General features: G+C 35.5%; 3 protein-coding genes across 4 annotated transcripts in view; 2 read left to right on the forward strand and 1 right to left on the reverse strand.

The window, feature by feature from the left end:
* The window catches only part of LOC119189957, a 28,655-nt gene extending 17,240 nt beyond the window's left edge, over nucleotides 1-11,415 (reverse strand). The window contains exons 1-7 of the mRNA XM_037440797.1: nucleotides 11,111-11,415; nucleotides 9,653-9,981; nucleotides 8,566-8,762; nucleotides 8,003-8,229; nucleotides 7,426-7,705; nucleotides 6,910-7,080; nucleotides 6,438-6,553 (exon numbers count right to left, since the gene is read on the reverse strand). Coding sequence (XP_037296694.1) covers nucleotides 6,438-6,553; nucleotides 6,910-7,080; nucleotides 7,426-7,705; nucleotides 8,003-8,229; nucleotides 8,566-8,762; nucleotides 9,653-9,981; nucleotides 11,111-11,164 — 1,374 coding nt within the window. The 5' untranslated portion in view covers nucleotides 11,165-11,415. The remainder of the gene's footprint in view (nucleotides 1-6,437; nucleotides 6,554-6,909; nucleotides 7,081-7,425; nucleotides 7,706-8,002; nucleotides 8,230-8,565; nucleotides 8,763-9,652; nucleotides 9,982-11,110) is intronic.
* The window catches only part of LOC115456418, a 344,631-nt gene that overhangs the window by 111,370 nt on the left and 215,525 nt on the right, over nucleotides 1-17,736 (forward strand). The gene's annotated exons all lie outside the window — the stretch shown is intronic.
* On the forward strand, nucleotides 11,676-17,374 carry LOC119189875 (NPC intracellular cholesterol transporter 1-like). Its single transcript, XM_037440585.1, has 2 exons — nucleotides 11,676-11,839; nucleotides 12,539-17,374. The coding sequence occupies exon 2, from the start codon at nucleotides 12,951-12,953 to the stop codon at nucleotides 15,777-15,779; it is 2,829 nt and encodes a 942-aa protein (XP_037296482.1). The 5' UTR covers nucleotides 11,676-11,839; nucleotides 12,539-12,950; the 3' UTR covers nucleotides 15,780-17,374.

Below are 17,736 nucleotides of genomic sequence, written 5' to 3' on the forward strand. Positions count from 1 at the left end.
AAAGATCATTTCTGTGCATCTCGGGAGTAAGTGCCATTCCGGAGGCTCTCGGAGTCTCGACAGGCAATCTGCGTGATTGTTGTATTTCCCGGGAATATAATAAATTCGGTACTGAATTTGGTATTTGTCCAGGACACACAGAATCTGATTGGTTAGATTTGTTAGCGATTGTGATTTGGTCCCGCCTTCGTTTCGGAGATAAGCGATCGCGGAACGATTGTCCGATTGGATCAAAACGGAACTGTGATTCATGCTCGGTGCGTGAATTTCCAGGACTTTTAAAATGGTTAGCAACTCCTTCATGTTGCAATGTAGGGACTCTTCCGCTTTGTTCCAATTTCCCGACATAAAATGGTTGTCGAGTTGTGCTCCCCATGCTAGATCCGAGGCATCGGTAGTCAGGAAATGTGTAGGTGGTGGTATATGTACCAGTGTTGAAAGATGGCAATTTTGTAACCACCAATGCATTTCCTTTATGACCCTCGAGGGGAGATGGTACCTGGTTGAGTCTACAAACTCTGGTAGTTTGTTTAAATGACAAAGAGTCGCTCGATGATTGAGTCTGCCCCGTGGTACCACAAAACTGGCAAAATTTAACAGACCTACTAAGCTCTGGAGTTCCTTTCGAGTGGCGTCGCCGTTTTTTATGAACTGAGAGACTCTGTCTACAATGGTAGCAGACTTTTCTGCTGGCAAGACTTTGCAATTTGTCCAAGGATCCCAAACAATGCCTAGAAAGGATATGTTTTGACTCGGGACAAGAACAGACTTCTCGAAATTTACTCTGAATCCCAGTGACTGAAGGGTATCCAACAACATGTTTACATGCTTCCTTAAAATTTTCCGGTTTTGATGTGCAATGAGGAAATCGTCCAGATAAACAATTATCCTTGCACCTTTTTCTCGAAGAATTTGCGCTATCCAGTTCGAGAGGCACGCGAAGACTTTTGGTGCTGTGCTGAGACCGAAGGGTAGGCAAGTCATATCTAAAGGTTCGTTCTTGTTAATGAGACGTAGAAACCGTCTGTGTGATGGAGCTATCGGCAGATTGAAATATGCTTGTGACAAGTCTACTTTGCACATCCAATCCCGGGGTTGGAGGAAATCTGGGACTCGGTACATATTTATTAAGCGGAACCTGTTCGTTACCACAAATTAATTTAGTAGCCTGAGGTTGAACACAGGACGAAGGGTCCCATCGCTCTTCGGAACCAGGAATAGAGATGATACAAAGCTTGGAGAGGGAGCCACCGTCTTTAGAACGCCTTGCAGTTTCATTTGTTGAATAACTGCAGACATTTCCATTGATTCTAATGTGCGACAATGATGGTTTTTTAAAACTGGCATTCTCATAGGTGGTTTTTGTAAGAACGGTATTCGATACCCTTTTATTATTTTTAGAATGAAATCTGGAGCTCCCATCGATTTCCAATGACTGGTGTAGCGCTAGTTGTCCCGCTTGAAACTGCGGTGAGTCATTGTCTCCGTCTTTTATTGCCCTTGTTGTAAGAGGGTGAAAACGAGCGTTTTTGGCCTCTTTCATTCGAGTGCCCTGGTTTCGAACCGCGAGTTCGAAATGAACCAGACCTGTTATTAGGGTTATAAGTATGCCCTTGATTATAGTTATTGCGCCCTCTCGTAGAGTAATGGCTTTGGTGTCCACCCTGCGAGGGTTGGTTATGGTGATACTGTATGTGAGCAGCAGGAGCTGGATTACAACAGTAACCAGAAGCACCACGCGATGGTGCGTAATAACAGGCTTGCCCCTGCGAGGGGTGCCGTGCAGAGTTATCAAGTTTAGCTCTAGAAGCATGTCTCATATTAGACAATTTTAGTGGCCAGAAAACTTTCCTTACTCCACCGGCTTTTTCTAAAATGGCAGTAAATGACTCGGAGTTAAAAATATGAGTATTGGACGGCGGTATTTTATTTAAAGCCGCTTTTGTCAAAGGATCTCTGGCATATTTAAGGATACCATCCCTTCTCATCTCTATAGTCTCTGCTCTGTGACCGCAAGCTAATTGTAGCAGGTCAGTAGAGACTTTATGAAAATCGCCTTTTAAAAATAGCTCCTCAATTTTATCATTAAGATGCAACAGTGATGCATCAGATGTCTTAGCCCATACTAATAAACTACGTAGGGTATTAAGAAAAACCTCTTTTTGTTTGAGGATACAAAAGGTAAAAGCAGCATAGGATTTATCAGAGTAACCCAGGTGGCGTGTATTGTCATACGCCAACACCTCCTCGTTTGTTCCTAACTCTGTAAATCCAGGTGAATGATTATACAGTTTTTGGGTGTCTGCATATCGTATATCCGACCACGTGCTATTACCAAATCGTTGAATCTCATCTAAAATTTTTAAATACTCTTGTGGAGTTTGCGGCATAGCGGGTTCTTTTAATTTAGTCTCGATACAATATGACAGATCGGGTATCACTACAGAATCAGATCTAGAAGACGGTAACGCCTGCGAGGCAGGGGCATAACACTCATCGTAAAGATCCCGACTAACGTCTGAAATATACTCATTGTTGTCCAAGTTGTTTCTATCATCATGGCTAATTATATTTTTTCTTAATTCACTCATTTCTCTGGATAATTTTTCTAAAAGGCGACGATCATGTTTTTGTCTTTTAGAATGACGACGACTTGATCGCTTTTTCTTTGAATCCCGCTGGGATTGTGAAGAGGACGAAGAAGACGAACTTGAACTAGTACTGCTGCTACTACTTGATCGCTGATTAACGACACGATATTTAACGCTAGAAGTACTAGCCATCGCTGCTTCGTTTGACTTAACAACGTCGTTATTGGTATTCATATTACTACCCTAAACAAAAAGATATTCAATTTTGCTAAAGAAAAACCGTTGAGAATTTTTGAATCGTAAGGTAGAAATACACAATATCGAACGTTAAAACACAAGGAGTTATTAAAATTAATATATATATATATATATACGGAACGGTAACACCGTTATAGAAATTATGAAATTTGTCTTGTGCAACTTACGTGCTGTAGTTTCGAGGTATATTTCACAATTCTTCTCACTTTATAACACCTATTATTTTGTAATGAAAGATTGAAATATCTTGTAGCACTTTTTTAAAAGCACAAGTTAACACAACGGAAATTTTCAAGCCAATGATGATCATGGCCGCTGCAACCATAAGGTTCGCAGCGCCCCCCACCACGCCTGGTGGTAGGAGGGGTGCGAAAGAGACAGCAATACAAGGAAGAGAAGGAGGTAAAATACAACGGAAATCGGAAGTGCCTATCTCATTATATAAGGTTCTAATAACGGTCAAGTTGTTTAATGTAATATTAAACGACCTTCACAAAACATTTTATTTAATGTCTTAGATGAATCCAGAAATATAATAGGATTTTTATTGTATGTATGTAAAAATTTGCAAAGATGTTCGTATAGTCAGAGAGGCCTTAGACCGTTTACGGCGGCAATTCCGTGTTTTTTCAATGGAATCCGTGCTCTATTGGATCGACATCTTAGAGGCGGATGTGACTAAATATGAGATTTTTTGACTCTTTTTCTTAAAAAAGCTATAAATATACCTAGTCTTGCCATAAATATTGTAATAAAGAAAAAAGAAAATTGTTAACTGCAAATAACATTTATTACTTTTACAGTGTGTCAGTTTAATACATAAATATAAAACAATTAAAAATATAAAAAGCTTATTCGAAGTGGTCTCCATTGGCTGCAATACAGTCCTTTAAACGATGAGGCCAGTTATCAATAGAAGCACGCACTCTTTCCATGGGAAAATTCTTCACTGCCAATCGTATAGATTGTTTTAGGGACTCAAATTATCATGGCGTTTAGAGCAAGCTGTACTCTCTAAAACTGACCACAAATCATAATCCAGCGGATTAAGATCGGGACTAGACGACGGCCAGTCTTCAGCTCTGATGAAGTCCGAAACGTTCGATTCCAACCAAGACTGCGTGGACCGAGCTTTATGACCCGGCGCCGAGTCTTGCTGGAAGGACCATACTTGGTTATTGAACATGGTGATGTTAAGGGGCTTAACTACCTTCTCAAGAATGGTATCTTGATACACTTGTGCCGATGTTTTGATACCTTTTCACAAAAATATGGCTCAGTCACTCCTTCATAGCTAACACCCCACCAAACCATCACTGAAGTCGGATAATGTCCACGTTGCACTCTGTCGACTAATTGGGAAGCTTCCTTAGAGCTTTGAGCATAAATACGGTCATTTTGTTTGTTAAAATGTTGCTCAATTGTAAAAATTTTCTCATCCGTAAACAAAATTTTTCTGTGACCTCCCTTTGCGTACCGCTTCAGTAGTTGTTTCGATTTTACCACCCTATTCTTCTTTAAATTATCAGTTAAGAAATGGCCAGTGCGTCTCTTATAGGCTGCAAGTCCTAAGTCATCTTTTAAAATACGCGACATGGTTCTAGGTGCTATCTTCATTTCCCGAGATAAAATCTTTTGCTTTCGGACAGGATTTCTTCGAATTCTTTCCCTTACTGCTTTGACCACCTTTTTCGTACGAACACTACGTGGACGGCCAGATCTTTTCTGTCACAAACAGAGGAGGTCTCATTGTACCTATTAATAGCCCGGTACACAAACATTTTACTAATACCAAGTGTATGGAGAGTTTTAAAAATTGCATTTGGCTCCATACCTACTTTGTGTAATGCTATCACAGCGATTCGGTTCTCTTTATCACCCCACACCATTTTAATATCGCAAAATATTTTACAATGTATTGGCGCCAAAATGAGAAAACACAATGAACAATCGTATAAAAATGACAGATTCGAAATTCAAATGTAATATTTTTTTATAATTAAGTGTAACAGTATTTATGGCCAGACTAAGTATATAAAGGCTATAAAAGCTGTCCTTTGTTTATATATGCCCTCGTAGAGAGAATAGAGCCTCTCACTATATGTACATTGTACAGATGTTTATTATAAATCAACACATAAACCGCCTGATTAGTCTATCAAAATAAGCCCTCAGCACACAGAGACTAAACCTGGAATATAGGTAGGGTGCTACATAATTGAAGTAATTTAAGTTTTTTACCCGGAACAAATAAGAAACAAAACTATTTTGTGACATGTTTTTTTTTTCGAGGATCGAGTCAGATTTAAAATATTTTTATTCATTTTAACATATTTGTAATAACCAATACAAGTCTAATCGTAATTAAAAACAGATATCAACACACTTATCATTAAATTTATTAAAAACCAGTCATATTGATATGTATACGAAAATGCAAACGTTGCTTGTATGAGTACTTGTCAATCGTAGATCGATCGATTTACGGGACAGTCTGTCCCGCTGGGACATTTCAAAATGTGCCTAAAATACCAGACGTCCCGGTAAATACGGGACGTTTGGCAACACTAAATATAGATTATTTTTTTCTCGGATAATTGATTAATGAGGCGTGTGCAAAAATATCAAAATAGTTACACATCAATAACCGGTTTCTAGTCACGTCTAAGTTCTAAATCTTTACTCGTGTCTATGAATATGTTCATTAAATCAATAAAGTCATGACATGTTACACGTGTCGATCAAAATACATGTTTGGAACTATCAAAACACGTACCTTCACGGATAATCTATCTCATTATGCATATTATATTGCTTATTTTTTTACCAATATTATAAATTCTAAACTTTGTGAAAATATGAAAACGATAAAAAAACTTAAAGGATTTGGATAAAATTTGACACACTAGTGGACCATGGAACAATGGATTTTTTAAAATGACATTCTAAAAATGAATGCCGTTGGCGTCGTAGTGTTTTAAGGATTTATGCAGTGGAAACGCGGGCGGGTGGAATCCCGACCAACACTTAGTTTTATATAATTAAGAGTAATAAAAAAGTATTTATTCGTCAACCGCCACTACAGTGCCTAATAAGTTTGATAAGGTAAAACCAGCCAGGTAGCGTGGGTTTTCGCTGCCGAGGCCGATCGAAAATTGACCGCAACCATTTCAATGGCGGCCTTAACTCGTGCGGCTATGACCCCCCTCGCCCTGGCTACGCCTCTGTTAACTTGAGCTTATCAACGGCTGACGTCGAACGATGATTATGATCTAACAGACGGCATCGAAACATAAATAGATCTTAATATATCAAAGTCAAAACGAATTGTGTAAAAGTCGACCTGCATAAAGAAAACGTCTTATTATAAGCAATTGGATGTAATAAATATCGCCTTCAAGTACATAACAAAGGCGTACCCAGCCATATCATGTCCAGGAAAAAAGTGAGCCGAGATACAAACAACACATCGATTTGGTAATAATTAGATGCCTCAACATTTTGGGGTGCTAAATTCTTATTAGTACAACCCCCATCCACCCCAGGTGTGCCTACGATAGGGACACGAATATTAAAAACAATGCTTACCTCTTCGGGTATCGTCCAGTTATCTGGAGGCAGACAAGACAGCACAGCTTCGCTGAATCGCGCATGAGGTACGTCATGTTCTAGAAGGATAACTTCATTCTCCGCGTTCTTGTCACCTTTACGTAAATCAATTAACGTTATTAATTGTTTAAAGTATATTTGCAAACCTATTTAATGTATTATTTTTATGGGCGAACCTAGTTCTGAACTTATGGTGGGCAATTTTAAACTTTTGTTCTAGGGGGGATAAAGCAAAAATTTCATATATGTGGTCCTAATAAATCAATATATTACATAAAAACGTACTCAGAAAATAATGTACTCAGGTGGAATCCCCGGGTGCTAGCTCCCCGCCCCCTTCCCCCCGGTACACTCAAGGTTATCTGATAAGAATTTACTGTCTCGATGGCGTAGACGTACGTCGGAGTGAGTACCGTGTATTGTGTGGCATTTAGTGCGCGAGTGTACCGACCTATGGGTCCGAGCGCGCGCACGAAGTGTCCGAGCGGGTAGCGGCTGTTGCGCGGCCACGAGTCGAGCGCGACGAGGATGCGCTGCGCCGCGAGCGCGTCGCTCTGCCGCGTCTCGATGCGCACGCGCGGGATGCGCTTCTCCGCCGGCGTGAACAGGTGACGCGTCGCGCCTCAACAATCAACAACAACTCCATCACATCATATTATGTATGATTGAAGTTCAGCAAACCCATGTGCGTTTGCTGAACTTTAAATTATAAATAAATTTGAAATACTGACAATTAGGAACATTGATCGCTGAATAAAATAAATATGTTAATATATGAATGGAAAGAAGGGCACAAACTATAAAGGAATTATATAGATGCGAATTTTCTTACAGCAATTGTATTTAAATATTTCTTAGCAAAGAACATTGAAATAACACGCGTTATAGGAGGTTAAATTGCCTGCATCTTCTTTTAAACATATGTAATTTACTCATACTTCCATGGTGTTAAGAGAAGAAAAATTACCAGGTAGCCGGCTCGGCATCAAAATACCGCAATATTGCCTCCATTTCCTTCTAATAATGCCAACCACTTTCCCTGTGGGAGTGATTTCTTCCTTCGCCTTATCAGCTTTCACCGAGTTTAAAAGAAGGGTCTCCTCCTCCAAAAAATCTCCAGGGTCATCAGCCTTGTCTTCTAAAACAATGTCACTAGGCCTACGCCATTCTTCTTCTGGTAGAAGTTCAATGGCAACTACATCACCATCTACAGCTCTATTGATACCTATGTGCCCTTGTAGTAGGATCTGGTGAAGAATGTTTAAACACATGACTATATTGTTGTATTTATAACAATAAATCCAATCTTATGTAAATGACATACTATAATAATTAATGCATTGTAGCGAAGAAAGTGTTGAAGAAATTTATCTTCAACATTGTAAACACCATAATGCGTTCTGGCAAAAAGTAATAAGTTTTAAATAATTTATCTGCACCTGTACCACATCTATCAATGTAATAAACACAACCTCAATGATATACCCTAGATATCACCTTAATCCAAATGAGAACAATAAGAAAACAATAAATAATTTACTCACAGGCTTATCAAATCCATTGATGTTTGCAGTGCCCTCCAAGAAATTATCACGGGACGCATGAAATGTACCTTGATAAAGCTTGCCGTTCCTTATACCTTCATGTACTTGTGTGGGTGTCAAGTGGGCAGGGTACAGAGCGTCCTTTGAACAACTTTCCGGTATAACATTCTTTGATAACTTATCACTGAGTCCAACAAACCCTGATACATTTTCTATATAATCTTTGACTGTAAATAAATCATACTACAATTAAAATACTTGAGCTCGCTCGTTACTCCTAAGATGTAAATTGACAGTTAAACTAAACATGTAAGCTACTTAAGTAATGATCATAATTCAGTGTTAATTTGACAAACCCTATTATTAGTATTAGTATTATTTATCCCGTGAATTGAACCCAGGATAACATCAATACTTGCACAGACAATACTAGAATTGATTTATGTATTATGAAATTCGCTGACAAAATTTAATTTTCACTGAATTGTTTAAAAAGTTACATTATTAATAAGTGTAAATATCTGGTATTTAAATTATACAATATTTTAAACATATTCAAGTACCATTGCAACAGACAATGCCTTCATCTTGAGCAATATTTCTGTTTTTTTCATCATCTGTCAGCAACACTATCCTCGGAGACTGTCCAACAACACTGTTTATACTCAAGTGGGCCTCATACCATGCGGAAGCCCGCCGAATAGCCCTGTCGTTTCTATCATTCTGTTTCTCGCCAGGATTTCGTTCAATGTAAGTGTCTCTTAAATAGAATTCAAAAAGGATAAAGTAGCAATAACAACAAATACTTAATATACTGAAAGAAAAATAATTTTGACATGCATTTTTATAGATAGGGGACCGGCCTATGCTTGATTTTGTACATTATTCTATATGTAATGGTTAATAATACGAAAAAGAAGCACTCCTGCGAAAACTGCATAAAAATTGGTAAAAAAATGAGCAAGTAATTCATATTTAAAATATTGCAATGTGCAGAATTGGGCACGATGTGGGGATATCGCTTCATCTCTTTCTTTCGCACGCGTCGTAATTCCCGATGACGTCACATGTGGGTATGTCGTCTCTTTTCTGTTTCTTGTTAATTACCCCTTCCAACGAAATTCAAAGACTTATAACTTGTTGATTTTTTACCAGATTTTAATAATTCCTTCTATGTTATAATTTATATTATGTAAATATTTGATAATAGTAAAGAACAAAAATGAGTCCGGTACCCTATTAATCTTATAATAAAAATCTTAATCAAACAAAATGTTTTTAGTGGACTTGCAATGAATATTCAGTTACTATTTGGTATTCGGTTTATTGGGCTACTTTTCTCCTATTTAATAAAATACTGAATACATGTTGTAGGCAGATAATTGGTAAAATAAGATTTATTAATTTTCTTATAACATATTTTTTTAAATCATCAAAGTTGAGGAACATAATCGGCTTCCGTCTTATCTATAGGATGATATAAAGCTGAAGTTTGTTTGTATTAATGTTTATATTTGGCCAAGGAGGCTTATAATATTTCCTGAATTATTATTGTATTTTTAACCCAAGAATGTGATAAACCATTAGAGAAAATGTTATGCACATAAAATCTTTATTAACAGTTTCAATAATAAATATTAAAATACTCACTTATGGTGTTCATTGACAAATGAATAAAACTTCCTACTCTTATTGCTTATTATTTCTAACAATCTCTGAAACACTGCTGTATTCCTGTGTTTCACTTCCTCCAATACCGTTTGCAGAATTATAACATTTTTCAATGCATCTTCTTCAAGAATGTCAATTTGATGTAGAACTACATTTGTGTCCAATATCAAATAGTGTGGGTAGTCAAATAATGCACAGATGGATGTTGGTTCAGCCTCCAAAACTAATTCATCATCTTTATGAGGGCAAGCGTTGCAAGCGGCAGAACCACACAGTAAATCATCCCGCAAGTAATGTTCCCTCACAATCTGCAAAAACATTGTTATAAAAAATGTGACACTGAATGCTAGTCCCGTTAGTATGTAGGATAATCACATCATGGCAGTCTGTGTTTTTAATTGGTCTTTCAATCAATCACAAATATCAAACTTAAATATGATTTTTGAGATATTGAAAAAATGAAAAATATTTTTATTTAACACAAAAGATCTTACACGTAATGAATATACAAAGTATGAAATTTTACATTAAAGTATGAATTGAAACAATGTATTTATTGACAACGGTCCGCACACTAGGCAAGCCTGTATCGTGGGGTCCCGTGAGATCACTCAGAAGTGCTTTTTATCACAATAGACTTTGTTTGTAAGGTAACATAAAATGAGATCATATTATAATACATTACTAAAAAAAAAAAAAAAAAAACAATTAGCATCTAGAGTACATTGGAACAGTAGCTAGTTTATTAAGAATTATTACATTACCTATACTACTTACGATATTTATTAATTAACAATTTAGTTACATCGTTATATTACGATATATTCGGCAGATATTATTACATATGGATAGAGTGTTTACTAACAGAATTAAGGTTTAAAATGAATTAAATTTAAACTTATAACAAATAATGCAAATTATAAAATATCATCTTTGTCCTAACTTTCAACACCAAAACACTACTTAATTAAAAATTCTAAGGGAGCTGGTGTTTTTTCTGTTCATTCTATCTTTAACATGTTGGTGTATAAAATGGCATAAGTTACATGGAATAATTAAGTAGTTTGAACTGTTAGTTCATGGTCCTAAAAGAAAAACATAATAATGAGCAAATTACAACTACTCACAAGGATTACAAAACATCAACATAATAGTATTATTGCTTATCATGAATAAAATTTAGAATTAATTAAAAGTAGAGACCGTGATGTCTCCACTTTTTAGTTACTGACAACATTGTAAATTTTAAAATGTATGATAAGATTTGCAATATTACAGTACAACCACCCAATCAAACACTAAACGAAATAGAATATATGTATTCATAACATTCGCTAATGGTAGAAAATACGAAGTAAATAAGAGCAAGTAGGTAATAATAGTACAAGTAAAACTTCAGTCTTAACTTTAAAATACTTAGCTAAAATATAACCTTACTTTTATTATGTTTCCGCGCTTTGTTTTGGTTAAAAACGTCTTTGTTGTCCACATTTTTGCAACATCTAGGGTTTACACTGAAGTTGTTTTAATAAATTACTATGAAAACTATTCTAATTTCATAATATTAGGCAAAGAAATGTAAGATATATGATAAACTTCACACACGCTGTAAACTACGAAACAAACATTCTTTGGTCATTCATTCCCCTGAGAAGTGACAACTGACAAATGAAACTAAGTGCTGCCAACTCTTTTTTTGTCGAACCCGCAAAAAATTCCTTCACACTAAAAGTAACACCTGTCACCAATCCACCAGACATCTACTAAAAAAATGGGGCCTTATCCACCTTTTTTAACGATATAATCACAAAGCTGGTAGCACAGCTGCAAAAACTAACGAGTGATACAGGTGAAATAATGTTGTAGGACATTCGAGAGGTAGTACAATTGTCCCCTACACGACGAAATAATATACATCGGGTCGAAACTTTATGTTACATACCTATTATTAGGTTAGTTATTTATAATTTTATGGCACTTTCCTTTTTCCCCTTCATAATAACATAATAAGATATATTTTATGTGTTTTTTATATTATCATTTTTTCCCGACGTTTTACATGTTTTGCCATCACCCTAAAAGTGCTGCTTGGGAGGGCCAAACAAACTACTTAACGTCAGCTTATTGCAGCAAAGTGACATCTGGAGAACTTAAATAAATGACTAAGTAAGTACATATTTTATTTCCTAATTCTGTTCAGCGTGGATTAACAATCGATGATGCGTTTTCTTTGTATTGTAAATAATTTGTAAGATTAAGAAAAATGATGTTTAGGGTAAGTACTTAGTACCCAATTTCATCCAAGTAAATTATTAGATTTTTTTTATTGCTTTGAATGACAAAACGAGGTAGCCGTTGGTCTAATGGTAAGTAAGCGATACGACCGCCCATAAACAATAGAAACAACATCCAACACTTTTTATCTTAAAAGTATTGTTTGGTACTTATTCCACTGCGCCTGAGACATGAGATGTTAAGTATTATTATGTCCAGTAGTTGGCAGCATGTCAGAATGGCAGCGGCACGTGCGACGCGGCGCCTCGACGTTTACGGCGGCGAAAAAAAATCATTGACCTAAGTTACAATCTAACGATTCTGATTTCCTATCATAATAATATAACTAACAACTAGGTATTGAAATGTCAAGTTTTATAACTGTTCATCACGTAGGGATGACGGTCAAGTAGATAATATTGTAATTATAAAAACTTTTATCACGTTTAAAGAAAATACGCCACAACAAACCTTATCATCGTCATTCACATTTTTATAACTCGTAGCTTACCTGATTTTAACGTAATATTTTTAGCAAATGATAAAAGTTGTCATTAATTTACATATTTATATGTGCGTGTATGTACATAGGTTCATCGTCGAAAACTGAAGAACGTTCATCTTGTGGGGAGTCTCCTACGACTCGGACATTATCAAATGATAAAATAAAATTGGATAATTGCCATGCCGCGCCGCGTCGCGCCGCGCTACGTCACAACTTGCAGTCACATCTTTGGGGTGTTAGAGCAAAGATAACATTAGTAGTGGTCGGCGTGCGCTCGCCGCATGTTCATATTGACGATAACAACATACACTACTCGAAACATCAAGACGCTTTTGAGTTCGTTTTGCATATAAAATTTTCAATCTAATATGAATTTCGATGACAGTTCCGCAAATAATATTGCAGCTTTGAAAATAATGATAAATAATAAAATATATTTTTGTGAACAATATTAAATAAACATTAGTGAATACAAAAAGTACAGTGAAATACAATAATATGCCTAAAAAGAAGACCATCAGAACACCGCAGCAATTGTGGGAAGCTGTTTCTTCAAAATCAGTGCATTTTGTGGAAAGATTGTTTTTCTCGCTTGGTGTTAATGTTGCGAGACATCCATGGAAGACAATAATTGGATCATTGTTATTTGTGTGTATCAGCACGATTTGTTTATTAAGATTTCATATAGAAAGAAATCCTTTAAACCTGTGGGTGCCCCCGGATTCGGACTATTATTATGACACGAACTGGTACATAAATACATTTGGTACGGGATTCCGTTTTCAAAAGGTGATAGTGACAGCAGACAATGTGCTCGAACCCGATGTGCTACGGACTGTCTACAACATCACCAACGCATTAAACTCCATTACAGTGACTCACGCCAGTGAAACATATTCTTTGTCGGATTTGTGTTACAAAATTCCAGTAGTTAACTTTTTTAGTATGGATACAAATTCTAGATCTGCAACGTCAAACGCTACGAACTCAGTGAACAATACAGGTAGTAGTGGTAGTGACTTTTCGGACCCCACGTTATGGGTCGAGGACGAGTTTTATTGTAGTTTCTTAGAAAGTTTTCAACTTGCTTGTCTCCAACACAATATATTAGACATCTGGAAAAACGATCTTAATGTGATTAGTAATATAAGTAAGGATGCTATTTTAACAAAGGTGAATGAAGTAAAGACAAATCCTGTAACGGGATTTCCTGTAGATTATGCAAAAACGTTGGGCGGTATCACATATGATACAAAGGGAAACATTATCAGTGCTCGCTCCTTGATGCTAACATGGTTCACTCAAGTGAACATGTCAGAGGTTGATTTAAACGAGGTTGGAAATTTAGTCGGCACGGAAGATTGGGTTTCGGTTCCTTTAGCGTCATGGGAATCTGAATTTTTAAGAATAATGAAATCAATATCTGACAATAAATCAGGCATCAAACTATTCTATGAAGCTGGGCGCAGTTTTGCTGATATAAGCGGCGAAGCGATGTTTCATGAATTAGATAAATTATTTTTAGGCATTTTATTAATGTTTTTCTATATACAATTTGCTCTATCACGGTGTAACTGGCTAGAAATTAGATTGACTTTAGGCAGTGTAGGGTTACTTAATGTGGGTCTGGCGTACGTTTCAGCTGTCAGTTGGTGCTCTTTGTTCGGTGCTTCTTTTGGCCCTGTACATTCATCTTTACCATTTCTACTAATGGGCCTCGGTATAGACGATATGTTTGTAATGAATGCCTGCTGGAAAAATCTTTCAGAGTCTGAATCCAAGAAAAGTCTGCCAGTAAAAGTAGGCCTTATGTTAAAACACGCTGGCGTTTCTATTGTTATTACTTCGTTTACTGACGTAGTGGCTCTACTTATCGGTGCTATTACAATATTACCCTCCTTGAAGTCTTTCTGTATATATGCCGCAGTGGGTGTGTTTTTTATATTCTGTTACTCTGTAACGTTTTATGTTGCTGTTTTTACATTAGATGTAATGAGAATAGAGGCTAAACGCAATGGTATTCTTTTTTGCTACAAGCATACAAAAGAAATTCGAATTTCAACCGAAAAAACGATATTGCAAAAAATGTTTGAATGTTTTTATAAAAATGTTGTTTTCACTGTGCCAGGGAAAGTATTTACTATTCTATTTACGTGTATCGTTACGGGATTTAGCATTCAAGCTATATTACGTTTAGAACAAAGATTTGATCCCAAGTGGTTTATTCCAGATGATACATATTACAAACAGTATCTCGATACTGTCGATCTATATTACCCTGAGGAAGGTAACATGGCTCTAGTATTTTTAGGAGATCTAAATTATACACGCGAATTACCAAATCTACATAATATGATGTCAGAAATAAGCAAAAAATCGTTTGTTACTGATGTGGTTGCTTGGGAAGAATATTTTCAAAAATACGTTTTATCAAATTATGGTCGTGATTTAAGAAACGGTAACATAACGGAAGCGGAATTTAATGGATACTTATCGAGATTTTTGTACAGTCCGGTTGGAGGAAGATTTCAAGTTAATTTTAAGTTTGAAAAAAACTTTCAATGCGGTCAGCCTGCGACGCGAATTCTTGGATCAACTATGAATTTTAATTTTGCAAAATTTAAGGGACCCGAAGAATATATACCGGCAATGAATAAAGTTAAAAACATTGTTAGAGAAACAAATATTACCACCGGTAACCGTTATCACAGCGTTTGGTCAAAAGTTTTCGGTAATTGGGTAACTGATGAGATCATAGCCGTTGAAGTAGAGAGAAATATAGAATTAGCATTAGTGTGTGTAATGGTCTGTACAGTGATATTGATAACGAACCTTCAAATGTGCTTGTGGATATTTATTTGTGTAGCGCTAACTATCCTCAATGTGTTAGGGTGGATGCAGCGATGGGGCATGACTGTAGATATAGTATGCTGTATTGGCTTAGAACTTGCTATAGGATTATGTGTAGACTACGCAGCCCATGTCGGCCATACATTTTTAACTGTTACAGAAGGTTCTCGTAATGACAGAGCTTTTAAAACAGTTACCTCGATAGGTACAGCCGTTTTACTGGGAGGTGGGTCTACGCTTCTCTCATTATCTCTTCTTAGTATGTCGAAGGCATACACTTTCCAGTCATTCTTCAAAATTTTCCTTCTCGTAATATTGTTCGGTCTATTTAACGGATTAATATTCTTGCCAGTTGTTTTATCATTGATAGGGCCAAGCGCGTATAATTCAAATGAAAAAGATAAGGACACTATAATAGAAACAGCAGAACTTAATGGGAAACATGAATTCAATACAAAACAGATAGATGACGGCTGAGGCAAGTTAATACCATGACATGGTACATTACAGTATATTCGCCGTAAAGTGCTTTAACTATATTTATATGCCGAATTGATTATTTAAGCATGAATAAATATATCTCCTACTATTTAATAAGTTTAGAAGTATTTTCCAGATTATTAATAATATTCTGTATTTTGAAAAAGTGTACACACTGTAATAGATATGTAATATGAAAGTGCTGCTACGTCATGATTACATAAGGTTAGATATTATAATACATATTTAGAGTTTTGTGATAGATAATAAAATTGCCTTATCACTTTACAATTGCATAAAATTGGGTTTCAATGACGCTACTCATTTATGAAATAGTGTAATTAAACGAATTGTTATTAGGTCATTTAGTGTATTATATTGGAATGTATTATTCATTTATATTTTTACTATAGCTGAGTATGTTAGACTACGATTCCGAGTAATCTAAATGAAGTAAGAACTAGTGGATAGTGTTTTATCACTTACTTAATAATCCTTCATGATCTTTATTTTTAATCATCCAAATAAAAAAATGTATCTCACCCACTTTTTGAAAGGTCGCCCGGCTAAATCAAGAAAGGATGTATACAATCCATATCCGTTATTCAGAGCGCTATATTATACATTTTATTTATAGTTGTGATTTTTGCACAGATAGGACTTTTTTGGTGTAATAGTTTTAAAAAACATTATGTATCGTTTAAATAAAGGTCAATGACGTTAATCATAAAGTTGATTTTCATAAAAATTCACATGAATTAAACATAAACATAGCTTTTAAACCAGACTACATCGAACAACATAGCAGGTACAATATTCGAATCATATCGACGCAGGTACTAATGTTAAGGGGTTTCGTACGATACACAATATTTTTATGTTGGAATTATCACTATATTTGCTGAGAAATTTATAAACTTAGTCAATGAATTGTCACATAGGTAAAAAATACATGAACGCAAAACATATCACAATCACAGCACAATCTGATGAGAGCTTTTACTGACAGTCTGATTAGGTCTACTGACGGCCCACTACAGTCTATCTTCTAAAAAAATACTTTTAGCATATAAAACATACTGTCTACTGTTTTGTGTATAATAAATCTATTAATGTACTAATCTCATCAAAATAATTCATATAATCATTAACCTGTTTGTTTATTTTGTTCTACATTTATATTTTTGTAAATAAATAAGCATTAATCACATAACTGTTTATTACATTGGTCGTTTATGAATAATAATATCACATCTGGCTTTAATAAATGTAAATAAATTCCTATATTATCATAAATAGCATAGCATTTGTTATTAATTTTCAAGGTACCACTAGATATTAAGTATATTCGTGTTTTCGCACAGTTTCTCAAAATTATACATATTATATTCGATTAGAAGGAAATTATAACATTTCAAGATTGATTTGATAATTGATTGGTTTCGATTTGAAGCTATTTATTACGGCACTTGGATTTATTGAAAATTTTAATTTGCCACATTAAGGCGCTCCAAGCAAGGCACGCTAGTCGTATTTTATGTGGGTTTTAGAAGCTATCTACTCGAAATTTCTAACTCATAGAGAAAAAGAAATTAAACATCATATAACTAAATATGTTATCTTTACTTTGGTTGTTAATTTTTTTTATAATGTAGATATTGTTTATTCATTTCATAATGAAATTTCCACTAAAATTGATTGATTGTCACTAAAAATTTCATGCATCTGTTTATAAAGTAGGTACACATTATTTTGATTGCAACCAACACTATTAAATTAGTCCATTGAAATGTTACATTTTTTAGGCCTTACCTTGCGTTTTTTAGAGGACGCAATTTTATTTTTTTGAAGTGTAGGGAGGTCAGTCTAAAGCTAAAACCAAGTTTGTGGGGTCGCCACCCTTGTCCCACGGCCGCCATCTTGAAAATAGGGGTTGAAATGGTTTTTACGATAT

This window comes from Manduca sexta, chromosome 20, assembly GCF_014839805.1.
Source record: "Manduca sexta isolate Smith_Timp_Sample1 chromosome 20, JHU_Msex_v1.0, whole genome shotgun sequence".
Taxonomy (NCBI): Eukaryota; Metazoa; Arthropoda; class Insecta; order Lepidoptera; family Sphingidae; genus Manduca; species Manduca sexta.

What these genes read in the sequence shown, in the direction of transcription:
- LOC119189875 (XM_037440585.1), top strand. Translation starts at nt 12,951, where the DNA reads ATGCCTAAAAAGAAGACCATCAGAACACCGCAGCAATTGTGGGAAGCT.